The 25,328-nt window shown below is 44.2% G+C and overlaps 3 protein-coding genes across 9 annotated transcripts in view; 1 reads left to right on the top strand and 2 right to left on the bottom strand.

The window, feature by feature from the left end:
* The first annotated feature begins 55 nt into the window (after positions 1-55).
* Positions 56-7,369, top strand: PRELID1 (PRELI domain containing 1). Its single transcript, XM_020790645.3, has 5 exons — positions 56-419; positions 2,265-2,490; positions 4,787-4,900; positions 5,083-5,161; positions 7,026-7,369. Exons 1-5 carry the CDS (start codon positions 328-330, stop codon positions 7,163-7,165), a joined length of 651 nt encoding a protein of 216 aa, XP_020646304.1. The 5' UTR covers positions 56-327; the 3' UTR covers positions 7,166-7,369.
* A 174-nt stretch (positions 7,370-7,543) lies between these two features.
* MXD3 (MAX dimerization protein 3) lies at positions 7,544-14,282 on the bottom strand. 4 transcript variants are annotated; one of them, XM_072989950.2, is made up of 7 exons: positions 13,921-14,282; positions 13,617-13,725; positions 13,149-13,193; positions 11,900-11,929; positions 10,308-10,422; positions 9,381-9,549; positions 7,544-8,388 (listed from the first exon to the last, which is right to left on the bottom strand). In XM_072989950.2, exons 1-7 carry the CDS (start codon positions 13,988-13,990, stop codon positions 8,270-8,272), a joined length of 657 nt encoding a protein of 218 aa, XP_072846051.2. In that variant the 5' UTR covers positions 13,991-14,282; the 3' UTR covers positions 7,544-8,269. The 4 variants fall into 4 exon arrangements, with proteins under 4 accessions (XP_072846051.2, XP_020646278.3, XP_072846052.2 ...); XM_020790619.3 differs by having other exon boundaries at positions 13,617-13,728; positions 13,921-14,281; XM_072989951.2 differs by lacking the exon at positions 13,149-13,193 and having other exon boundaries at positions 13,921-14,281.
* A 4,759-nt stretch (positions 14,283-19,041) lies between these two features.
* ZFYVE28 (zinc finger FYVE-type containing 28) overlaps positions 19,042-25,328 on the bottom strand; it is a 51,362-nt gene continuing 45,075 nt past the window's right edge. For all 4 annotated transcript variants that reach the window (XM_078385576.1, XM_072989934.2, XM_072989935.2 and 1 more), the window contains 7 exons: positions 25,142-25,243; positions 24,015-24,167; positions 22,820-22,956; positions 21,813-21,926; positions 21,032-21,118; positions 20,389-20,501; positions 19,042-19,905 (listed from right to left, as the gene is read on the bottom strand). In XM_078385576.1, the coding sequence (XP_078241702.1) occupies positions 19,774-19,905; positions 20,389-20,501; positions 21,032-21,118; positions 21,813-21,926; positions 22,820-22,956; positions 24,015-24,167; positions 25,142-25,243 (838 nt within the window). In that variant the 3' untranslated portion in view covers positions 19,042-19,773. The remainder of the gene's footprint in view (positions 19,906-20,388; positions 20,502-21,031; positions 21,119-21,812; positions 21,927-22,819; positions 22,957-24,014; positions 24,168-25,141; positions 25,244-25,328) is intronic.

Here is a 25,328-nt window from a genome sequence, read left to right as displayed (position 1 = left end):
GAAGCGCGTCCCGTGGGGAGGGGAGGGGCTTAGGCCAAAAGAAGAAGGAGGGGGAAGAGGAAGCTCCTCGTCACTGCTGCTCGGGCGGAAGTCGTCGTTGCTTCCCTGTCCCCGCATGGCGGCGGCGGCGGCGGCGGCTGCCTGGTGCCTCCTGCCCTCCTCGCTTTGGCCGCCCTCCTGAAGGCCGTCCGGCTGGGCCGGGCCAAGGGCTCCCCCGGGGGCGTAGACCCAGCGCCGCGCCTTTCAAGCCGCGGCGCGTCTTCCTCCCTTCCTTCCTTCCTTCCTTCCTCTCCGTCTCCCGCAGGGTCGGCGGCTGGAGCGGAGCTGATGGGGAAATACTTCCTGACCCTGAGCGTCCTCAAGGGGCCCTGGGACCAAGTCTTCGCCGCCTTCTGGCAGCGCTACCCGAACCCCTACAGGTGAGCCCGAGGGGCTGGAAGAGCCCCGGCGGCGGCGGCATCCCTTTCCTCTTCCCAAGGGGTTGGGTTGGGGGTCCTTGTCCTCGAACTGCTTGGGTGTGTGTGTGTGTGTGTTTATGTCGGGGATCGGGACCCTGGACAGCAGTTTGCCTCGCAGAACGAAATGCTTTTTTTTTAAAAAAAAGGGGTTTTTTTTCCCCCTGGCTTCCCCATGAAGTGTCGCGATGACTACGTGGTGTCTAGGCGTGGCTTTTAACAGCCCACTTCGGTCCCCGGTTGCTTCCTGAACCAGCAAGCCTGGGGTGGATGGCCGCCCAGATCTGAGGCGTTTAAAATCGCCAAAGCTGCGACGGCCTGATCTCGGAAGAGGGCGGTGTGCTTTCTCTGAAAATGATCCCTCTGATCCCTCTTGGCGGAGGTCAGCGTGGAGGGACCTTTCACCCACTGGAGGGAGGGAGTGGCGTCTTATGGCTATGACTGTGTCGGTCGTAAAAATCGGGGGGGGGGAAGGGAGCTTATACGTATGGAGTAGACCGAATAACAGATGGAAGATCTGTTACTTGCACTGCTAGGTATGCTGAAGCCACCAGTCCCAGGGGCCCAGTGTGCAGAAACTAGATGCGAAGATTGTTCTGGAAAATAACTCTTCAAACTGCAGAGTGCCCTTTCTTATCATCGCAGGTTCCTATAGCCATTTCATTGCAGGTTATGACACGTGTAGGAACGGTTCTTCTGACATTGTGCTGGAGCAATATGCATTTATACAGCCATAGTTTTATTATGAATTAGTTAAGTTGGCTAACGGAAACAGCCAGTGTCTGAATGTATGTTAAAGGCTGTACAGTATGCAGTGCTAGAATGAGGGTGGACTGCTCTAAAGTTGATACCAGCAATGTTTCGTACAATGATCTCTTGTTAATAATCTCCTTGACAAACTGTGTGTAAAATACAATATTATGCAGCTTAGTCAAGCTAATGTGCACATTTGGCTTTTTACCTTTTATTTAGACATGCCCGAGCAGCAAGTGTGAATGCATTCTAGAGTGCATGCATACACTGCAGGATAAGAGGCAATGAGATTTCAGTCACAGATGAGAAGAGAGATAAATGACTACCAGAAAAGGGGCTTTTTCCTCTTGAGGGCTGCTCAGTGGTGGTACACTCTTCTCCATGAGGCTTACTTGGCAAATTCTTCACTGCTTTTTAAGTGTTGTGCAAAGTTTATTTCTTTTGTTTTCCAAACTTTTTTAGTGAAATTCTGTTTTATTTTATGCTTCATGTGTATTTTATCCCCTTTATGTGTTTTTTTTTTCCTTTTCATTGTTTTATTGCATTTGTACTTTGCCTCAGGATTATGACTGAAGGTAAACACCTTGTCCCAAGAGAAAGATGCATGCACATTTGTGTTGCCCCAATAAAGGGCAGTGAGTCAAAACAATGAGGCACCACTCCTAGGCACTGGCAGTACTGCTCAAGGGGAAGTAGTTGACTCTGTAGTGAGGGGTCACCAAAATATTGGCAAAAGCAGTATCTCAAAACAGGACAATTTGTAAGGCAAATTTGGAATGAACTCCGGAAAATGACATTTCTTTTCCCCTGCCCCATCTCGGATCATACTTCCAGTGCTGCTTTTCACAGTGGAATTATTAGTGAGGTCTCTGAAGTAGAAAGCAAAGCATGTTCAGCTAGACATGTTTTCCAGTTCTCTGTCCACTGCTTCCTCCCGGGCGTCTGGATTGCAGGTTAAGAGACACTTAGTTGAACTACTTGGTTGCAGCTGCAAAAAGAGGCTCATTACAATATACTATAGAATGAATGTTTCAAATGCACTTTTCTGCTTTCCAGCAAACATGTCCTGACAGAAGATATTTTACACCGAGAGGTTACAGAAGACCAGAAGCTGCTCTCCAGGCGGCTCCTCACCAAGACCAACCGAATGCCCCGCTGGGCAGAGCACTTCTTTCCAAGTAATGTTGCCCATTCTGTCTACATCCTAGAAGATTCCATTGTGGACCCCCAGAACCGAACCATGACCACAGTTACCTGGAACATTAATCATGCACGTCTTATGGTGAGCACCAGAGTAGTGGATGGCAGTAGAATGGAGGGTGCTACCTTCTCCTAAATCAGACTATGAGTCCCTTCAGCCCAGCATTCAAACTCTCTCTGGCAGCAGTAGCTCTCCAGGCAGGATGCTTTCTTAGTCGTGCCGGAAGATTTCCGGTGGTCTTCCAGTCATGTTCTGACCAAGCCTGACGTTGCTCCAAAATCAGGCAAGATTGGTTTGTTCGTGGTGCTGTGGTGATGGCATATACCTCTGTGAGGAGAGCATGTGCTTGGTGTGCAGAATGTCACAGGTTCAATCTCCAGTGTCTCCAGACAGGGCTAGGAAAGAATCCACTCTGAAGCTCTGGAGGGCCTCTTCTATGTAGCACTGATAGTACTGGACCAAATAGATCTATAGTCTGACCCCACTCTAAGAAACCTTATGTTCCTATTTGTTTGAAGGTGTCATCATTAGACATGAGGATGAATATCAAAATGAATCAGGGATATTCAACGAATATCCCTGATTCGTCAGATATTTGTTGCTTTGTATTCTTGGAGTCAAGAGACCCTGACAAATACGAAGCAACAAATATAATGCTTCTATATTTGTCCCTTTGTTCTCTATCTGCTTCTGTCCCTGCAGATCTGCTTTCCTTGGGGCATAAGCAGAGAGGGGGTTTCCCTTTGGGCGGCTTGCTAAAACCTGCCAGAAGGAAAACCTAACCCCGGGGCTGGGTGATGGCTTGGAATGGGCTTTCTCACTTTCTGTCCTCAGCAGCGTAGGAAGAGGGGGAAAGAGATCAAAGCGATCCGGAGCCAGGGGATCCCTTTCCCCCTCTTCCTATGCCACTGGGGATAGAAAGGGGGGGGGATAGCCCGATCCAATTCATCGCCCAACCCCCACTGCCTTTGCAAAGGCAGTGGAGCTGGGGGGATTGCTTTGATCTCTTTTCCCCTCTCCTATGCCGCCACCGGGAATAGAAAGAGGGGGAAAGCCCAAAGGAACCCATCACCCAGCCCCACTGCCTTTGCAAAGGAGGTGGAGCTGGGGGGATCACTTTGATCCCTTTCCCCCTCTTCCTATGCTGCATGGCATAGGAAGGCTGTGGGGGGCAGAGTTTTTTATTTTTTAAGATAGCCCCAGGGCTGACTTTTTAAAAAAATGACCGACGAACCAACAAATTGATTTGTGGTTCTTTGGGACACTGGGGGGGGGGATTTGTGTTTCATGAGTACAGTGATGCCCCGCTAGATGATTACCTCACAAAACGGTTTATTCACTAGACGATGAGTTTTTGCAATTGCTATCGTTTAGTCGTGTCTGACTCTTCGTGACCCCATGGACCAAAGCACACCAGGCCCTCCTATCTTCCACTGCCTCCCGTAGTTGGGTCAAATTCATTTTGGTTGCTTCAATGACACTGTCCAACCATCTCATCCTGTCGTCCCCTTGTCCTCCTGCCCTCACACTTTCCTAACATCGAGGTCTTTTCCAAGGAGTCTTCTCTTCTCATGCGATGGCCAAAGTAATGGAGCCTCAGTTTCAGGATCTGTCCTTCCAGTGAGCACTCAAGGTTGATTTCCTTTAGAATTGATAGGTTTGTTCTCCTTTCAGTCCAGGGGACTCTCAAGAGCCTCCTCCAGCACCACAATTCAAAAGCATCAATTCTTTGATGGTCAGCCTTCTTTATGGTCCAACTCTCACTTCCATACATCACTACAGGGAAAACCATAGCTTTGACTATGCGGACTTTTGTTGGCAAGGTGATGTCTCTGCTTTTTAAGATGCTGTCAAGGTTTGTCATTGCTTTCCTCCCAAGAACCTGGTGTCTTTTAATTTCGTGGCTGCTATAGCAATCACTATAGCACTTTGCAAAACAGTGTTTCCTATGGGTGATTTTCGCTGGACGATGTTTCGGTCCGTGCTTCTCAAGACAGTTTTTTTCAGGACCATTTTTGCAAGACAATTTTTACAGCTAGGTCCGCAACTCGCAAAACGGGTGTTTTCTGGACCGTTTTTCGCAAAACAGTGATTTTTACAGTTTCTATAGAGAAACCGTTGCAAAACGGTTTCTCTATAGGCGATTTTCACAAAAACACAATTTTTCCCCATTGGAACGCATTAAACGGATTTCAATGCATTCCAGTGGGGAAGCGCATTTCACAAGACAATGTTTTCACAAAGCAGCGATTTTCGCAGAACGAATTAACATTGTCTTGCGGGGCACCACTGTAGTCAAGTTTGACAACCCACGAACAAAGTCAAAGCGCCACTTTGGCACTTCATCATCATAGTCATTTGCTTTTATCCTTTGCAGGTGATAAAAGAGCGGTGCGTTTACAGAGAGAACCCAGAAAACAGCAACTGGACAGAAGTGAAGCGAGAAGCTTGGATCACCTCCAATTTGTTTGGTGTCTCCCTTGCTGTTCAGGTGAGGGAGTTACAGATCTTGGTAGCCTGACTGCTGGTCTCCCAAGAAGTGGACATTATGGCACTGCTGGCTGCATCCTTTAGTACTGATCTCTTTTTAAGCATCTGGCAGTGAATAGATAGAGAATATTCAAAAGTTCATCCCTTCTGCCTCAGCTCACACTTGCTTTGGTCTTGTTTTAGGAATTTGGCTTGGCCAGGTTCAAGAGCAACGTGACCAAGGCCACCAAAGGGTTTGAGTATGTGCTGGCCAAAATGCAGGGTGAGTATCTCTTTCATGGCAATTAAGGAAATGATACCAGCCAATAAACTATCAGTACTAAACAATGAGATAAAAGTGGTCAGTCTCCCAGCATAATGAAAAAGTCCGGCTTATAAGATGTCAGTTGGAAGTTATTTCTCCTAGGTTTTGTTTTAAATGGAAATAGGTGCCTTTTGCTACTCTGTGGAGTAGCCATCTTATTACTGTATCTCAGTGGGCTGAGAGTTAAATTCTGTACTATGTCTTGTAACGGAAAAGCCAGCCTGCATGGTCTTAGGCAAGCTATACAGTCCCAGATCATCCTGGGGGAAGGGTGTGGTAAACCATTTCTGAATACAGTGGTGCCTCGCATAACGTTTGCTTCGTTTAACGTTTTTTTCGCTTAACGTTTATTTTTTCAGAGTCAGATTGTGCTTCGTATAACGTTTTTCCCTATGGGCGATTTTCGCATAGCGTTTTTGGGACCATGCTTCGCTTAACGTTTTTTGTTTTAGGTCCCCTGCTTCACTTAACGATGTTTTTTTTTTCAATTAAAAAAGTGTCTTAGAAGGGTCAAAAACGGTTCTAAATGCTTGGATTCGTTAGAGGACCCCTTAAGACATGTGCAAACCTGATTTGGCTTTGATCTGACTTTTCGTTAATTTTTTGTGAATTTTTGTTTTTTGGCCCATAGGAACCAATGGACCTGTCAAAATCTGACAGCTCCATGCTTTCCTATGGGGGAGAAAACAATTTACAAAAAATTAACGAAAGTTCAGATCAAAGCCAAATCAGGTTTGCACACAACTTAGGGGGTCCTCTAACGAACCCAAGAATTTAGAACAGTTGCTGAGTCTTCATTAATTTTTTGTGAATTTTTCTTCCCCCATAGGAAATAATGGAGCTGTCAGATTTTGACAGCTGTCAAAAGTTGGGGGAAAAAAATTCACCATTAATTAACGAAAAGTCAGATCAAAGCCAAATTAACTTTTGCATCCGTTTTAGAGGGTGCAGAAGCTAATCCAAGCATTTAAAACCATTTTTGACCCTTTTATGACACACTTAATTTTGCAAAAATTGACTTCGCAAAGCCATTGAAACATATTGAGTCAGCTACAATACATTCCAATGGAGGATACATTGTATCGTTTAACGATGTTTCCTATGGGTTTTTTCGCTTAAGGACGGCAATCCGTGCCTATTGGAACGGATTAACCGGTTTCCAATGCATCTCTATGGGAAATGGTGTTTCGCATAAAGTTTTTTTCGCATAAGGTTTTTTTTTTGGAACCAATTAAAAACGTTATGCGAGGCACCACTGTACTGGATGCCTAGGAAGGCCTGGAAAGGATCATCATAAGTCAGGATTAACTCTTCAACATGTAATTCATTATTGATACAGTACTGTAGTAGGAAATATGCTGGCACTGTACCACAAGAGTCGCGAACCCTGACAGAAGTAGCCAGTAGCTATAGCTCCCCCCCCCCCGAAGAAAGCCCCAAGAGTGTCGTGCTGCTTTCTTCAGCAGCTGCTGTTTTCCAAATGAAAGGGTGAAAGCAAAGGGGTGGGAGAGAGCAGACAGTCCCCCTCCCCTCTGTTTTGGTTACTGAAGAGCCAGGTGAACAGTGTGGTGTGTAGTAAAGTGAGAGGTTGTTAGCAGCTATGACAGATACTCAGGCTCCTTAACAGTTTTTCTCTATTGAACATGTGGCTTAGAAACTTGGGGGAAAATGATTCTAAGCTATTTGGAATGAGAGCCACATGTCCTGTAGAGTGATGTCCAAACTCATAGGAGCCGACTAGAATTCAGTAAAATGTATTTTGGTGGGGCTCCTGTTAAAGGGGCCCACTCCTACAAGTTTTTTGTTTTCTTATTTATTATAGGCGAAGCACCTTCTAAAACCTTGGTGGAAACTGCAAAGGAGGCAACTGAGAAAGCCAAGGAAACTGCCTTGGCTGCTACTGAGAAAGCAAAGGGTCTGGCAAGCAAGGCAGCTACTAAGAAAAAGCAACAGTACGTGTGAAGAAACAGCTTTCTCTGGGGGCTGGAAGGCCAGCTTTACAATCCATTGTAGTAATGTTGGAAGGTCATCTGTAACTAAACTTCTGTTCCCTTGTAAAGCAGAGTTGACCAGGATCTCTTTAGATTTTTTTTTTAATTGAAACTGTACAAAACGATCATCTTCTTTCTAAAAAGGTGTAATTATCATTAAAACAATAGACTGCAACTTTAACTGTCCCAGGGTCTGTTTCTCAAATAGGCACTGATCTTCAGAACTGTAATGGAAATAAATATACTGTTTACATCAATCTCTGATGCTACATGGAGCCCTCTGTATGACAGAATGCAGACTGTTCTGTGCTTTTGAATTATTGAGAGAAAACAAGTATGATACATACAATACAAGCAATTAAAAGTATTTACTAAAATACTGATGAGTACATGGCAGATCAGTCATAAAAGGGTACCCGCATTTAGTTCAGGGCATCTGGGTTGTCTGAATAAGGTGAATTTTGTCATAGTATACACACACACACAATTCTAACCCTCCTGAAGCCTAGCAGACACTTTAAACTCAGGTTCACTGCAGCTGAACTGGTTTTCATGCGGAAGAGAGGAAGAACTACTTGTTTTGCTAGATGATAATTTTAAACTCTTCAATGTTGTAGACTTTAAGTGTGTATGTCTTATACTACCAGAATTGGGTGTTGTGATCTACTGTGGCCTGTCCTTCCAGGCCTTACAGGTCCATGCCTGTTGAGCATAAGTCCACCTGCTCCACCTTGCAAAGATTAGATATGTAGCAAGCTTTCCTCCACGTGCACTGAGAGGAATGAAACAGCAGCTCCCTGCGTAGTCTTAAGTCAATGCATGCCACCCAAGTGCTTTAAGACCTCATTCGCCCTCCTGCTTACCACTAGTGATACACATTCAGTAACATGTACATCGCTGTCTCTGGTAGCAAGTCTTTCTGATCCCAAGATTGAAGGCATGGTGTCTAGCGTTATATCTGACACTGGGCCAGAGAATCCTCCTCTCCTTTCTTGCATAGGTCAGGTTCAGCTTATATTGGCATGAAGCTGGAAATCCGGATGAGACCTGTTCTTTTAATTAGACCATCAGTCCATCATATCCAGAAGTTGCTGACGTTGGAATAGCTGTGCTCCTGCTCTGTGCTAAAGTCAGCCGTGCCATCCTCTTTATTGCTGCTGAATGGAAGGCCTTCTATATCCACCTCAGCATCCTCTGTAAGAGGCAAAAAAACTTACCCTAGTTTTCCATCCAGGCAGAACACAGTATAGCCCTATGCCTTATTCAACTCAGTGCTGTGAACAGCATGCTTTGAGGAGAATGCTTTGCATCCTCTTACCATTTCTTTTTTTCACCGTTTTCAGAGCCACGCCTGAAGAGACAAATGGTTCTGCTTCCTTGCAGGCTGCACATGCCATACATTTTTATGCTTGTGTGTGTGGAGCCCGCAAGTCATGAGGGACTCTTCACCTTTTCAGACTTGGTGCTGAAACTGTGATGAATGTGATGACAGGGATATTGAGCCTAAGCACGCTCCTTTAAGTGTTCACCTTGCAAGACACCTAGATAGAATTTAACTTCTAAACACACAGGGAAGAGGAGCCTCATAGCATAGTGGTTAAGCTGCAGTCAAGACTGCTCACAACCCGACTTCAATCCTGACAGGCTCATTGAGTCGGCTCACAGTGTTGAGTCCATCTGAGATCAGGAAATTGAATACCCAGCTCACCAGGAGACAGCAATGTGTTGCCTGCATAATTCAATTCCAACATGCCCAGAGTGCTTTAAACAATATGGGGAGTATATAAGCAGCGCACTTTGCTTTTGACCCTTTTGAACAATAATTCTCAGAATCCCAGCCAGCATGGCCATTTCTTCCAGCCTCTGATATTCAACAGGGGTTCTGCTAAATAACTCAGTGTGTTGGGTACCTGGCTGTGGAGCCAGACGTTGGGCATTATGCTTTTCTACTGTGCCCCCTAGAAGAGCCATCCTGTGTAGCTTTGGCAAGCAGCACAGCCCCAGAAGGGAATGCTAAACAACAACTAATTATTACCTGTCCCGAATTCCACATGATTCTCCTTTTGGGAAGGCAGATGTTAGCACTGAGCTGCCAGCTCTCATTGCTTTTGTGATAGCCTGATGTTCTGCATCAGAAAGCATCCAGCCATAGCAAGGGCAGCCTGGTTGTAGGATAGCACCCTTACCTGAGTCTGAGCGCTCAGAGGAGAATTGTGAACAGTCCAGGCTATCTGGTCGCGGGCGCTCCGTATTGAAATGAGCTAATAACTCTTCCAGCCGCTGACGCAGGTTCTGCTGTTCACAGCGTAGCCTCTCCTTCAGTCTCCGAGCTCTCTTTTCCTGTTCTTCCAGTTTCTGTGAGTGGGAAGGATCAAAGGCAATCTCAAATAATTGTAGCAAAATCTTTGGCTCCTTACCCAGTTGCTACCTTAACGTGCCATTTTTTAGAGGCAAGACTATACATCATCAGAGCTGTCCAGGATGACTAGGATGCTCTGCGTAAAAAACTTTTGCATGCCAGCAGCTACTGTTGCAAACGAGGCATTGGACTTTAAAGGGCCTTTTGTAGAGCAGGCCCGTTCTCAACATTAAACGCAAGATGTGTCACTCCAGGTTGTGTAACACACTGGCCTCCAGATGTAGATGAGTATATTCACTAAAGGTGGGAAACGTAATTTCCAGCTGTTGATGAAAACCCCCCAATCATTAGTCAAGCTTATAGGAGCTTAAGGAAATGGGGAGTTGAGAACATCTGGATTCAGATTCAGAGGACACCTGCAGCAGCAGAAATTACATCCCCTCTAAAGCAACACAAATATTTGCCTAGAAATGAAGGTTACAAAAGGTTCTCTTTCCACTCGGTCTGGTGACATTCTGCTTTCCCTGGAGGATAGGGTGTTTTGACCCAGTCAGTGCATCTCTTGAATCTCACACAAATACATTCTTCACCCTCTATTCCAAGTTTAAAAGGACAAAGACTGATGAAAAGAAAACAACAACCATGAGTAAAACATGGAAATGTAAGGCCTTTTATAGTTTGCGAAATAGACAGAGCAAGCAAGCAAGGCAGGTTCAAGCCAATATGGCTATCAGTAAGAATCAGTGTGTGTCACCTTCATGTGGAGCCTGGCTTGGTGCAGAAGATTCAAGGTTGTGTAATGTGCCTGGTCTGTGCTTATGGGGATTTGCTGCTTCAGCTGTTCTAGGCACTGCCGTAGCTGGGCTCTCCTGCCAGAAATGCAAGGAAAAGCAAGAACACCATGTGAGCTTAATGAAGAAAGCACCACCGGATGTTGTCTTTTGGATAAGCCCTTGAGGCAATTTCAGACTCATATAATATGGGCACATATTTTCCAAAGTTTCTTCTAGCAAAAGAAGCCAGGACTCACATATCCTCCTAGCTGATGAACTTTAAGTGCTAAGGAGAAACCAACAAACTTACAGACTTTGCCCATAAAATTATATGCCCACCCTTAGGGACAACAAAGACATAGATATGAATGGATGGCTAAAAGCAGCAAAATTACAGAAGCAGAGAAAAATAGAATGAGTAACAAGCAGAATGTTTGAGTTCCAAATACAAGCAGAGAAGAGATGATTACAGACTTCACATCATCATCGCCATCATGAACTCCAGAATCATACTCCTCTATTTCCAGTTCAAGCATTTTTATGCTGGTAGATGTAGTCAAAATATTGAATTTGTCACTTACCGGTTCAAGCTCAGCAATATTTTTAAAAAGACCCCTGAGACAGAACTGAGGCCTAGCCATCAGCATCCACGGAGAACCAAAGTCAAGAAGGTGGCTGGGACTAGACACAGATGTATCTACCACTCCCTGCCCCCACCCAGCACCATGATGAGCCTGGACACTGACAGCAGAATGACTGAAGCAGCAATGCTTGCTGTTACACTATTTTTTTTTTTATTCAGGGGCCCATTTAATTCTTCTAGTTGATTTTTATGTTTTAGAGCAGAATTGAGCACCAATAATTAAATTTAACTATAATGAGGACTGCATATGGACAATCAAGCTATATAGATCAGAAAGGGTTACTTTACGTAGGGAGTGGCTAGTACAAGAAGATACATAAAGTAAGAGCAGAAGGGCTGAATCACTTGGACTCCATCATCTGTCACTTCATAACAGGAGTGGACAAAGTGCAGCCTGTAGGCTGCCTGCACCACCATCATTTTCATCTCCCTGTAAGTCCCAGAGTCCACCATGCTTTCAAGTGAAAGAAAGACAGAAAGACAGACAGACAGAAAGAAAGAAAGCGGTATTTATTTTCAGCAAATATGAATAGCCCTCAGCCTCACCTACAGTACATACCTTCCATATTAATTTTCCATCTCTGGATGTGAACTGTGAGACCTTAAAATAAAATTTATCTCTAAGGCTGAAATCCTCTGGATATCTGGAAATCTTGGGTTGAAATGGTATCTACATCTTAGCTGACATGTGTAGTACTGTAGTGTAAGACTGACAATACATTATCATGCTTACTGCTTACATAAGACGTAGCAAAAAAGAGCTACAGACCTTTTCCTTTCAATTGCTTTTCCTTTTTCATAAATATTATCCCTCATTTTACAGAGAAAGCAGATTGTAGAGTGTGTACATTCAGTGCTATTAGCTTTTTCCTCTCGCAAAACTCAAGAAAAGAATCCTGTCTTCCCCGCCTTTCCTTCATCTAGGTTTACCTGTGCTTCTCCAGCTCGTTATGTACAGATCTGAAAAAAGAACACATAAAAGAAAATTATTGATGGGCCATATATAGATTTCTAAAACTTGTCACTTTTTGCAAATGGACCAAAGACACAGTAAGGTGCTATCCAGTCTCAGCAAAACCTTTCTTGGCCATTTCATGAATGTGCAAGCAGGCAGAGTGGGCTAGGAAAGGATATCCGTTCTATTCAGTGGAAACAGTCTGTGAAGAAGCTCAGTAATAAGAACTCAACTGCTACCAGTCAAAGTCCTCTTCGCTACATTTGGTTTTGAAGAACTCGGTTTCACAAATTTTCCAAACTGCTGACCTAAGTGTTGGAGATGCACATCTTCATCTCTTGCACAATCTTGTGGGAGATTTACAAATATGATTATTAGCACATTGCTTTCTGCAACTGGGGTTCTGCCTCCAACTGCGTATTGACTACGTAAGCCTTGTGGTCAATGTTTTGAAGTAGAAAGCATTCTGCAGAAGAAAAGAGAAGAGCAACACAAAGTATCCAATTCTAATCTATTTGCAGAAGGAAGGTGTTTAAAATCACAAGGTCAAACCACATTACTGAATAATTATCAATATCTAACATTCCATTTTTGAGTACAGTGCTAGAACGGGGCATGGCTTCTCAGCCCCAGAGGTTCCTCGATAAGGCAGATTATCTAGATATATTTCAATTTGGCTTCAGGCTTGGTTATGGGATGGAGACTACTTTGGTTGCCTTGGTGGACAAGCTATACCAGAAACTGTATAAGGGAATTGTGTCCCTCTTGGTGCTCCTGGACCTTTCAGTGGCTTCTGGCCCATTTCTCTGGAGGCCCTGTTTTACAGTGGCTCCAGCCCTTTCTGGAGAAGAGAACTCAAAAGGTGGTGCTTGGGGATTCCTGTTCAACACCCTGGCTGCTGGCAAGCAGGGTCCTCAGGGTTCCTCTGTGTTAGGTAATATCTGCATGAAAGCGCTGGGAGAGGTTGCCTAGAGTTTTTTGGGTTTGGTGTCACCAATACGCGGATGACATCCAACTCTGTCTCTCCTTACCATATAAATCTGAGGAAGCTGTTTCTGCTCTAGATCGGAAAACCCAGGGGCACAGCCTGGAGGTGTTCCTGGATTTCTGCCTGAGCTTGGATGCCCAGGTTTCAGCAACAGCCAGGAGTGCCTTTGCCCAGTTAAAACTAGTGTACAAATATTGTGGCGTTGGTTTGATCCTTTTTAATATTTGTATACTCACTGTTGTGAGCTTGAAATGCTGTCCTTTTTTGATGATGTAAGCTGCCTGAGGAAGGGTAAAAATATTTTAAATAAAATAAAATAAAAAACTCTGATCTCGGATGGAGAAGTAAAATAAATTAATTAACAGATGACCCTATGTCACATACAAAGACCTTATTTCTGTTGAAAGTCCTTTCATTTTACAGGAGTGCTTTAAGCCAGCTTTGACGAATTGTCACTCGCCACTACTTCTTTTTTTAGCGACATCGTCTTCAGTTTTCCTGTCAGAGGCTTATTTTTCCACACTCTCATTTAGCGCTTGTTCCATGTGAGTGCTCTTCCACTACTTCCCTAGTAAGGTGTCAAAATTAAAAAGGGAGCCTCCTAGAAGAAAATGAAACATTTCCCCCCAATAAGCCTTACTTTATTCACAATCAGTTCACAGTCGAGTGGAAAAAATGACCCAAAATTGAGGAGGGCTTCTCACCTGAGGTCTTTTAAGTCCTTCCGAGGAGGATGTCGTGGCCTTCGCCTCCGCTGCGACTGGGAGATGCTTTGCCCGCGGTAAGGCGAAAGAGAAGCATAGCCATGTTCAGCTTCTGAGAGGAAAAGCGTCATCACCACCACCATCTAAGGCTCCCAACTAGACCTCACCCCAAACCGCACTTTCTTAATCCATCAACCCATCCGCCTTTCGCTGGAGAAACCGGTTCAGCCTTCGAGGTGACGACCGCGGAGAGGCCGATCCCTCTCCTCCAGCCATCCCGCCCCCGAGAACCGACGGCAGGTACCTCTCTCTCGGCGCTCCACGTACTCGGCCGCCTGCAGCAGCACCTGAAGATTGCTCGCGATCAGCTCCATGACCGCAAGAGACCCGGACCGAGCAAGGACTTTTTTTTGACACCGACTCTAACCGACCCAGCAGCCAACCCGGGTCTGACCCCGCCCCTTCGAACGCCCTGAGGTTCTGATCCCGCCCCTTCGAACCCCTACAGCAGCAGCAGCAGCAGGCAGTGGCGGCGGCGACTTCTGGGTCCCTTTCGGATTGGGCACAGACCGGAAGCTTCAAGGCAAGGGGTTGCGGGGTTGGACCCCTGGAACTGGGATGCTCCTGTCCTTGCTCGGAAGCTCAGGGCTCCCCGCTGCCCTGTTTTGAATCTCAACTTGTGTTGGGCGTGGCTAAAGGAACCCGTTGTTGTTATTGGTTGAAGACGTGAGCAGGCATTCATAGGTCAGTGCACGTTCAAAACAAATTCGGGCGGGAAAAAAATGAGACTTCCAATTTGAATGGTAGACGTGAATTGGCGCTCTGGTGAGAATGCACTGAGGAGTTTTTATTAAAACAGAATGAGGGCAGGCTTCTGAGGAGTTCTTCTCACAATTTCCTTCTTGGCATTGTCAACAATAGAGAAAGCCTTTGCTTCGTGCCCGCGTGTGGGAAGAGCGTGAGGGGAAATGGTGAGGAAAACGCCCCTTCTCACTCCCACCCTTGTCTGGCGAGTGTGTATCTTACTGCTTTTATAAAAGATCACTCAGACCGTTTATATAAAATTGGTAGTCTGACTCAATAAGGATGATAAACACAAGAATACAAGCTACTTTTCTCACTACTGTAATCAAAGTGCAGGACAAGGAAAGCTACACCAGTCTGCTCCAACTATATGATTAAATAATCTGGTATAATGTTTAAAGATTGAATATATTTACCACATACCCTAATAATTATCAGTAGCACTTTACCAAGCATATCATATTATGCATATACTGTAAATTATTTGCACACCAGTTTTTGCTCATGGTGTTATCTGCTATCAAGCTGCTTCTGACATGGCGACCTTAACAGGATTTACATGGTGTGTAAACCATTTGTTGTATGGTTTGCTTTGACATTCCCCAGTGAATTTCCGTGGCCAAGTAGAGGCTTGAACTCAGGTCTCCTGAGTCCTTGTCCAATGCTTAATTTACTGCACTACAGTGCCTCTCTTTTTAATTATTTCTTCATTAGGAAGTAGCATTTGGACATGAAAGTTGCACCTACACAGCAGGAAAAAATAGCTGTAAAGTCACATAGTTGTTTTTCCCCAGATGAATTCACTTTAGCTGACCATATAGCACAGGGGAAAGAGAGGAAATTGGCAAATAGCCTTGCTTTGCTGTAGTAGCCCAAATGTGCAAGAGGCATGGTTAAAGCAGAGCTACCCCTTAACAAGCTGGAAACAATGCTGATTCACAATTTCCTTTTGTCTCTTTGCTGACCCCTTGCTCTCCCCCACCAACTTCTATCTCTTAGGTGCCCTTATGCTAGGATATTTTAAAAAAATAGAATGCCAAGGAAAGAGGAAAACAAGCAGACTCAGGTGCCAGGTTTGGGGAGGAGACAATTGAAATGGCAGCCAATTTCCCCACTATCCTGCCTCTCTCACTGGCTTCAAGTAGATCAGCTAAAAACCCCTCCACATATCCTGAAGCAATCATACTGCCTGAAGTTGAACCAATGAGAATACAAAAAAAGCAGAAGCACAGTTCGGAGGGGACAAAATCGAATTAAGGCGGAGAAGGGAACTCCAGGCTGATTTGTACAATGTTTGTGTGTGTGTAGGCAAGGGAAAATAATATGAATTTTTGTGTGTGTATGTGTGTGTGTAGGCAAAGGAAAATAATATGAATTTGACCATCCCAGTCCCAGAACATTCCCCACATTATTTGTTAATTTGTACACACCCTAATAAGAGTATCTTGCCAGTTTCAAGGAGCTGAATCAGTTGCTTTCTTACATTTTAAGCTTTTCTCCTGGGATTCCTTCCTTTTCTGATTTCAATGTGTCATTCCCTCACAAGCTTCATGCCTTGTGCTTTGCATTGAACTTCTGCACAAACACAAACTTCAGTCTGTCTCACCATTCTGTGCAGCTTGTGTCTGTGACAGACACTAACCCTGACATACCTTCCCCAATTCTGTTATGAATTTATAAAATGTTTTAGCCCATTTTAGTTCTATTTGTTGGTTCTGGGATCAGTCAGTACAGTATTGGATTCTACATTTCTTTGTTAATTTATTGGCTGAAGTCCTGTTGTTCACAGTAATATTTATTTATTTATTTATCTTATGTGCTGCCCACACTACTCAAAGGTCTCTGGGCAACTTACAGATAGATACTTAATAGATACTAGACTAGGCCCATTGAATTAGTGGGGAGTTGTTGAGTCAACTCAAGAAGCTGCTTGGATGAGTAGTGAAACATTTCAGCCTAACAAAAAAGTCCAGTTGCCATGACTCAACTTCCAGAGTGGTCATTCTGGTGTGTGTGGTTCTAATCTTTCTGGGGATAAATGAAAGGACAGCATGATAAATAGGAGACAGATAGTGTCTAAGGCCTCCACCCCTGTTGAGTGAGGGATTTTCTATATGCACATGTATGGCCTTCCTGACCCCTCTCTCAAACCACCTATCTTCTTGGTCCAAAATGAATACAGTGGTGCCCCGCTTGATGACGATAATCCGTTCCAGGAAAATTGCTGTTAAGCGAAATCGTCGTCAAGCGAAAAAACCCATTGGAATGCATTGAAAACCGGTCAATGTGTTCCAATGGGGAAATACCTCATCGTCCAGCGAAGATTGCCCACAGAGAACCGCCGATCAGCTGTTAAAAATCGCTGTCTTCTGAAGCAGGGGTCCAGAAAGCAGCCATTTTGCGGAGGGAAGCCATTTTGCGGAACCGAAAAAATCATTGTATAGCGAATAAATGAAATTCACGAAGCAGGCTCCTAATCAACGTAATGTGAAAAAACCCTATTGGAACTATCGTTTTGCAATCACAATAGCGACTGCAAAAAAGTTATCGTTAAGCGACTTTGACGTCATGCGTGGTAAGCGTCTAGCGGGGCACCACTGTACATCTTTGTCATCAAATGTGTTTCCTTTGTCCTTCAAATGAAGGAACATTGCTGATTGTGGTCCTGAGTCACTGCCTCTCCTGTGCTGGGCCATTTCCTTGTTTAGTGGCTGTTTGGTTTCTCCAATGTAGAGCTCCAAACACTCCTCTTTGCATAGGGCCGCATATATTATATTGCTCCTGTTGTGTTTTGGTGCCTGGTCTTTTGGGTGGGTGAGTCTCTGCCTTAGTGTGTTTGTGGGTTGGAAGTGCACAGGTATGTGGTGTTTACCAAAAATCCTTTTGAGATTTTCAGACACAGCCGCCATGTAAGGAATGACCAGGTTCTTCCACTAACAACCCATGACAATGGGTGGAGAAGGACTGCAGAAGTTTGATTACCCCTCACCCCCAGTCCTTTGTCCTTCTAGTAAACCTATTCAGACGAGGGGGAAGTGAAACCAATGTGGAGGATATATCAGGGGTCAGTCTCCTACCAACACTCCTCAGACTGAAGAAGCTACTTCGATGAGTAGTGAAACATTTCAACCTAACAAGAAATAAGTCCAGTTGCCGTGACTCAGCTTCCAGATAACCTCAGCTGGATGACTGAGAATCTTCACAGGTATAATGCAATGAGTGGTTGCATTAGTCCACCTTTTTAACATTTCCCTCCTTTCCTTCTGCCATTGTAGTATATGATTGCCCCTAATGCAGGTGTGATGTAGGGCTCATCTTTAATCTGCTTTCATAGTCCTAATCCTTGTTTTATTTTGGGGTGCCTGGAAGAAGGGCACATAGTCATGCTCAAGGTGGTGGTACTTTCCTGTTGTTGTTGTTTAGTCATTTAGTTGTGTCTGACATTTCATGACCCCATGGACCAGAGCACGTCAGGCTCTCCTGTCTTCCACTACCTCCCAGAGTTGGGTTAAATTTCCAGTAGTAGTGGGCAATAAAAAAAAAAATAACAGAAGCATCAGATCTGGGATGAAAAGAGAAGGTGGAACTACACCAGAGGAGTGAAGCAGGATGCCAACTTCTCCATACAAATGGTGGCAAATCTTCCATCCACTAGTGCATGCTGTCTTGTTGAAGCTGAGCTGTTGGCTTACCTTTTGTTGACAAAGTGGTATTATTATTATTATTAATACCCATTGTGGCTCATGGCCAGCAGTTTTCTCCTATTTTCAACTAGCCCGCAAACAACCCTTTTTTTTCCTATGGCTGATGAGGTTGCCAATTCCCGAACCCTTTTTGTTTCTAACAGCTGTATGGTGCACCAAAATGTTCAGTCACCCTCTTGCATCACAGAGCATCCCAGCAGTTGGCAATACATATGCTGGGCAAATTTTCTTTTTAAGTGTGTTTTTAAAGATTTAACTTCTTAAATAAAATTTTTATTATGTGTTCAATTAAGTTTTTTTTACTTTGTAATTTGTTGTGGTTTTAGCCTAACTTGTTTCGATAACTGTAAGTCTATCCTCACAATGTGGCCTAGAAATGAAACAAACAAATGAACAAAATAAATAAGGATGCTAAATTTGATAGCAGTGAAGCCTTCAATGGGTTATAGAGGCAAGCTATCCACTCCAACTTGATGTGTGACTGAAATACCACTGCTTGTGGAGTAGTTCTCTTGATTTCAGGATTGACAATGCTCTGGGATGAGAAACATGATGCGTGTCTGAGTGAGAGACAGGAGAAGAATTAAGCTCCTCTGCATCGAAGGTGGATACTTGTGCTTTAGTATGCATGCATTCACCTCTGTGCAGTGAATGAATACCAGCATGCATGTCCAGTAAAGCCCCCTGCTCAGTATATATCAAGGCAATGAAGACAGTTGCTACAGCCAATCACACCAGCTTCAGAACTATCAGGACCTGAAGGGAAAGGAGATCAAAAACAAAGTTTAAAGTTTGTACTTTAATTTTCCTGGCAGAAGAGTATAGTGGCAGACTGAATTTGTTTGCCTCCAGAACAGCAACCCAAAAATTAAATCCAGCAAGAACAATTACTGTGAACCAAGAGACGACAAGTCAGCAATAGTAACAGACTGCATTTATTCAAGTATTCAGGAAAATAACAAGCGCCGACAGGTTTCAGGAAGGAGGAGCTGCAAGTCTCCCAGAGATATTTCCAAAGCATTTTCCAAACAGTAGTGTGGTAGTAAAGCTTTACAGAAAGTGCATTGCCTATGAAGATTTTTGTAGCCCTTAGTTGGTGGTCAAAGACCTATGGCTGCCCTCCCCGAGGTTGCTGTTTCTAGACTCCTCTTTTCTATCAAAGGTGTCCCAAAACCTTTATTGCACTTATAGACAGATCTGGCAATGCAACCTCACAAGTGTACAAAAAATGAAGCTGTAGGTCAGAAGACAAAATCTCCAATGGAAGCCAAGCAGTCAGCACCAGACAAGTGCTACATTAGCCACAGTTTCCCCGCATTACAGAAAAGACTAAACGGGGAAAGAAGCTTTCACTGACATTGAGAAGAGTTTGACCAAACATCATCTTTAGTTAATTCTAGCTCAAGCCAAAATGGGTTCCAAGTGTTCTTTATATTAAACATGGCAGATGAAACTCTGGAGTTCCTTTCTGCACCCCACCCCTTGCTCTGGTCATCAGATGCCCTTCGAAGACCTCCCAAGTGCATCCTAATTCTATGTGTGGTTGCTCCCACAGTCGCTCACAGGCCGTGATTGCCTTCCGCCAGTGTCTGGCATTTCCTCAGGCACAACAGATGGTTTTTGATGAAGGCCAATACCAAGGTTGATGATCATGAGCAATTGGCATTCTTACTAGTAGAAGGCAAATGGGTGGTGTAGCAGTGTGTGCAGACCCGAACTGGCTTAGGTTGCCTGAAGTGGGGCAGAGGTGCCAAGTGTGATGAGCAGCGAGAGCAGAAGATCTGGAGAAAAATAAAAGTGGACGTCAAACAGGGTCAAGAAGGCTTCACGGTTTTGCAAGCCCTGCTTCATACAAGAGAAAAACACGGGCCCTGGGCCAAGACGCAGTCATCTGACTTTGGCACAGTATGGACTGAGTCATGGACATTTATAACAATATTTATTTAAGTCATTCCCTTGTGGTCAATAGGCTGTCCATAAAGGCTTCTTTTCTGCGCTTCCTGTTACAGTTCAGCTTTGAACACACCCACTTTGCCCTCCCAAGAGAGGCTAATATCTCTTAACTATCCATTTTGGCGTGGCCCTTGCTCTTGTGGTTTAAGGAGGTTTTCTTCTTAGGGGATCATCTAATCCATCCACTATCTCAAGACAAGGCACCCTATAGCTAAAGAAACCACAAGTACGGTTTGCCCAGCCATTTTGCTGCTTTTGCTTCTCCCAGAATGAAAACCTCAGCAAAGCCCAACACAGCTTCAAAGGCCTACCTTTCCACAACTCCTGCAGTGGTGACGTCGACGAAGAAAGGTGAAAGGCATGTGGCAAGCCATGCAATGACTACAAGTGCTGTCCGGCACCCAGTCTGGAGGCACCAAAGCCTCTGAAAAGAAGCAGACGGACAGCTGCACAACTTTATTCTGAAGTTATAAAAACTCCCCCCCCCCCAGCCAAAAAGTGTCAGCTTGTATAGAGGGCAAATGTATGGGCCCTATCTGACTACAGCAAGACACAGATATCCAGTAAATAGTGAGGCAGGAGTTTAGAGAGTTTCTAGGGCTCACAATGAACTTTAGACAAACATCATCTGCCCAAGCACTTATTGAAAAAGTGTAAAAACCCTTGAGACGTTTACACAACTCAGCATCTTGGAGAGGAAATTCCATTCTAAGGTGAAACAGGGATTCTTAGTAGGGTTTGGAGTTTACTACAAGTCAAAGACCAAAATTCCTTTTGTTATCAAGGCCACACCAGTGTCACTGGCTGAGTCTAACAGAACTTTGGGCATGTGATGAACCTTTCTTGAAGGGCAGGCAGAGATAAGTGATTCACCTCCTTCAAGCAGTTTTTCCCAGAGACAGCAATTATGCTCAGAGACCTGTAAACAGCCCACTTCACCCCCTGGGCTCTCACCTTCTATCCTCCTGCCTTCCCTGATCTGGGAGCAGAGAGCACAATCTGCCACGTCAAGGACTGCTGCAGCCACACAGACGTCCACCTCTGCAGGGGAGGGGGGGAAGAGAGAGAAAGAGAGAGAAATCTTTATAAATATTGCTAGTGCTCTTCAGCAACATGTGTTGAAATCTTTTTCGAATTATACATGTGTGCAAGAGGGATAATGTAAGTTGACACAGTTAATTGATGGTTTGCCAGATGTTATGTGCAGGCACTTGACCGGCATACATTTGACAGTTCATCATTTAACTGCAGCAATTCATACCAGCTTCTTGCACCCTCAAATAGTCTCAACAGGCTTTTGGCCATGGCTATAGCAGAGCCAGAGACCAAACACAATTTGCACAACTTAAGACTTTTTCATGTTGCAGCCATTCCCCTTTTTAAAACTAGAGAGAGGTTGAACAGCTGTATGAAAGATCTGTAACTTACTTATATGCCTCTGGTGAGGAGTGATAATTTGCAGTCTAGCACAATCTGGAGAACCACAAGTGGTTCACGCTTTTAATGGGTCAGAATATTCCATAATCTCAAAATGAGTACAGAGTGCTAGAAATTAAGTTGTGGCTGCCCAAAGCATTACAGCATGATGACTCGAGAGGCATCGCTAAAATTACTGCATGGCAAGTTTTGACACAGCAGTTGTATATGCCTTCATCATATCCAGCCACCCGTCTCTTGTAACATTCTGCATATGAACACTAAAAAAGGGGGTATAGGTGTGAGAAAAATCACTCACGGCCTGTGTCTGGCACCTCCAGGTCATCCATCCGAGATGCCACAATTTTAAAAACACTCTTCAGAATGGCACGCAGGTCACCAGCAAAGTTGGTTTGCAGCTGGTCTGCTACTCCTGTCCAAACAGAATGCAACAATCTTGAGTTATATGAATTACACAAAAATACAAGGGCAAGAGATAATAGGCGGATTTCGGTCAATAAATACAACATTCTTCCTTTTGTAGTAGGGGACAGAAGGTAGCCTCGCTGTGCATGTCAGCTAAAAATTCTTTCCATTTGGATTCTGGACCAACAAGGAAGCTATTTTTTGCCAATCTCTTTAACACATGGAATTGCTAATTAAGGTCCATTACATAGGGCTCTGAAGCAATAGAAAAATGTCGTAACAGAAATAAATATACAAAGAACTACTCTCAGCTCAAGGGCCAATTAGGAATCTAGTACAATGTCTAAGCTGAACGTGGGCATGTCCCTGTTCAGCGCTCCAGGCAAATTGCTCTCAGTCTTAACCACACATCTGGCATATGGGAGAATATACTGTTTTCCTTTACAGATTTAATCTACAACCTGGGCCCTTTGCTTTCTGGAAGTCAATGAGATCTTCCAGATGACCATTCAATTCTATTGCCACAGCTATGAGCCAGATCTTCCTCAAAAGTAAAGAGAGAGAGAGGAAAAAGAGCAACACACACTTCAACAGCTTGTTTGGGACAGCTCTTAATCTTGTGAACTATCTTTTTACTTGAACAAATCTTTTAAAGTCCAAAGTCTTCACAAAATGAGACTCCACTTCTCTTACACACTTTGAAAAAGTTCCTACCATATGTAGTGCTTGATTACTTGTCCCGTTAGTTCAAGTGAGAAGGCTTGGAGAGAATTCTGTGCTTGCTTAAGCTTTTTTTTTTTTTTTTTTTTGCAACCAAGGGTATATTGGCCAGTGAAAACTTCCAATAAATGGAGAGAAGAAGATATGAATTAATCTCCTTAGCCAAAGGAAGTCACTAACCAGAGATGCATACAAACAACGTGTGGATCATGTCCTCTGTACTGTTGTAACGAGCTCGTAGTTCCATCCACCGGGTACTCTGTGGAATTCCCGTGGGAACTCCTACTTCAGTGCCACTAGTCTCTTGCCCAGGATACCTGTTTACAGGACAACAAACAATTAGAATATTATGTCTATTTTAATAAATATCCTCTATCACCCATTATTTCATGGGGGTGAGGAAGAGGGCCATCAGATCATCACCTGCCCAAAATAATGCCAATCAAGGAAATGCCAAAGAAAGGCAATTCCTCATAGTGTGGGTATGTGTATTATGTGTTCCCAACTGCAGGCATGATAACACTGACATTTTCAAGATAACGAGATAATAGATGGGATCCTATCACGTAAGGTTCCCTGCACAAGACTGATGTTATCAGTCACAGCAATATTCTAGAAATAAAACATTTCTGATTTCTTCTCATGGAAGTTCCAAAGGCTCCTTTTCATCATTGGGAAGTCATTGCAGGCTGCAGGGCAGGAAGGGGAGGTCTTTAATTGCTGAAAACCACCACCAGGATGAGTTTCCCATCAGTGGCAATGTTTTATTTCTGAAAAACTGCCACCTACAATGATATAAGTTTACACAGTATTGGCAAATGACAATAGGATTTCAGGCACTTCTCAAGCATTGACAGAGTTGAACCTGTTATTTTAACAGTGTCAGTTATTGCTAAGCAACACTCTGTTCCCAATCATGTTTGAAAGAGACCGCATCGGTCAAAAAGCCATAGGCCCCTTGACTACACAGTGAAGACAGACTTTTGGCTGGTAAACCCTGCCCACATTTCTGACGCTGCCACGAGGAACCGATTCATTACTGCCAGTGTTCATGTTGACATTCTGAACAGCAGAGTCTTGTGCAGCTGACAAAGTGGGCTACAACCCGTAGAAGCTTATTCCAAACAAAAGTTGCCTATTTTTCTGGTTTCATAAGATTTTTGGGCTGGTTTTACTGTAACATTAACTCAGCCCCTCACTCTCACCTGCAAGTAATGGGATTTGGGTGCAAAAAAAAAAGTGTATCTTAAGCAGACGTCCATGTCCGCTGCTTCTAGTACTGAAGTAGCCAACCAAGAGCATGAGCCTGTAAAGAGAAGCAAACACCCAATGGGAGTTGTTGGGAGTGGGGGATAGGAGAGGTTCTTGGTCACACCTTGGAACTGCTGGGCAACCACAAGGACCTGCAAAGCTTTGAAGGTCCGGTGAGCCTGTGTCGCTGAAGGGCTGTGAATCTGAAGCGCTCTCATTCAGCAGACGTTTTTCCAACTTATCAAGCTCTTCTTTGGACAGGACTTGCAGCAAATCCCTGTACAGGGAAAAAAGCTCATGAATTAGGCGGCTAGGAAAGCAAGACAAAAACATCATCCTGTGGAGTGGAATGAGTAATCCAGCTTGCACAGTGCCCTAGAAGGAATCATAGAACCACAGAGTTGGAAGAGACCAGGGCAGCTCCAAAGCACACTTATGGTCAGGACAGAAAGTGCAATGCAGGCTCTGGCCTGTAACCTGCAACCATGCGGGGCATCTTACTGCCTCTGTGCTCAACTCCGATGCAAACTCAGACCTTGCCCTGGGAGCATCTCACTTGGTCTTCTATTAGCCACCTATCTGTCTGCAAGAGAAAGCGATCTTCATCATCCGCAAGACCTTCCCTTCCTAAGCATTCTGTTTGGAGCTGGTCAAACTTTTCGGGCAAAGTGGTCGACCAGACCAGATGGGCGGGATATAAATCAAATAAATAAATAAATAAAATCATTTTGAAAGCAGAATTATACAAAGCTACCTTCAATAATTTATCCTCCTGAAGCTCTTAATATTTTCCCCCCTCTTGTTTTTCTTTTTTCTATTGTACGAATTTGAGATTCATATCTGTGAACTGCCCTATTGAATGTATGGTGATATAGGGATCTTGTAGGGTGGTAAACAGCCCAAAGTAGTGCTAGCACTAAAGTGGCAGCATATAAACAGACAAACAAACAAGTCTGGGACCATACCGCTTTAGATTGCAAGGATGTCAGACTGCTAAATACTGTTCTTCGTCAAGGTATTACACCACCACATCTCGGAGAAGAGGAACATCAGAACCTCCTTCTATCTGGTGTGCTAGATTTCTACTTGCATTCAGACACTCAGACTGCAAACGTCAGTCCTACGTCATCTTGTATAACGTGCAGTTTGGCACCAGGCATATCCCCTCCTAGAAAGTGCCCAAACCCCTCCTTATCTGGGCAGTGTTCTAGCCAAATTCCTAAGCACCAATGTTCCTTCTTAGTCACTCACCTTATTTTCCTCAGCAAGACATAAAAAGGACTGAACACTCTGGATATCTCCTCAGGCCTCCGCTCCAGGTTCAGAGGTCCATCTGGATAGATCAGAAGACCACTGCACAAGAAAAGCAGCAAAACCAAAAACAGATAGTATAGGTCTCGCTAATGGATTGGTTTGAGGGAAAAAACCCAACACCATT

Source organism: Pogona vitticeps, chromosome 2 (assembly GCF_051106095.1).
Source record: "Pogona vitticeps strain Pit_001003342236 chromosome 2, PviZW2.1, whole genome shotgun sequence".
Taxonomy (NCBI): Eukaryota; Metazoa; Chordata; class Lepidosauria; order Squamata; family Agamidae; genus Pogona; species Pogona vitticeps.
This window is presented reverse-complemented; position numbering and strand designations above follow the sequence as displayed.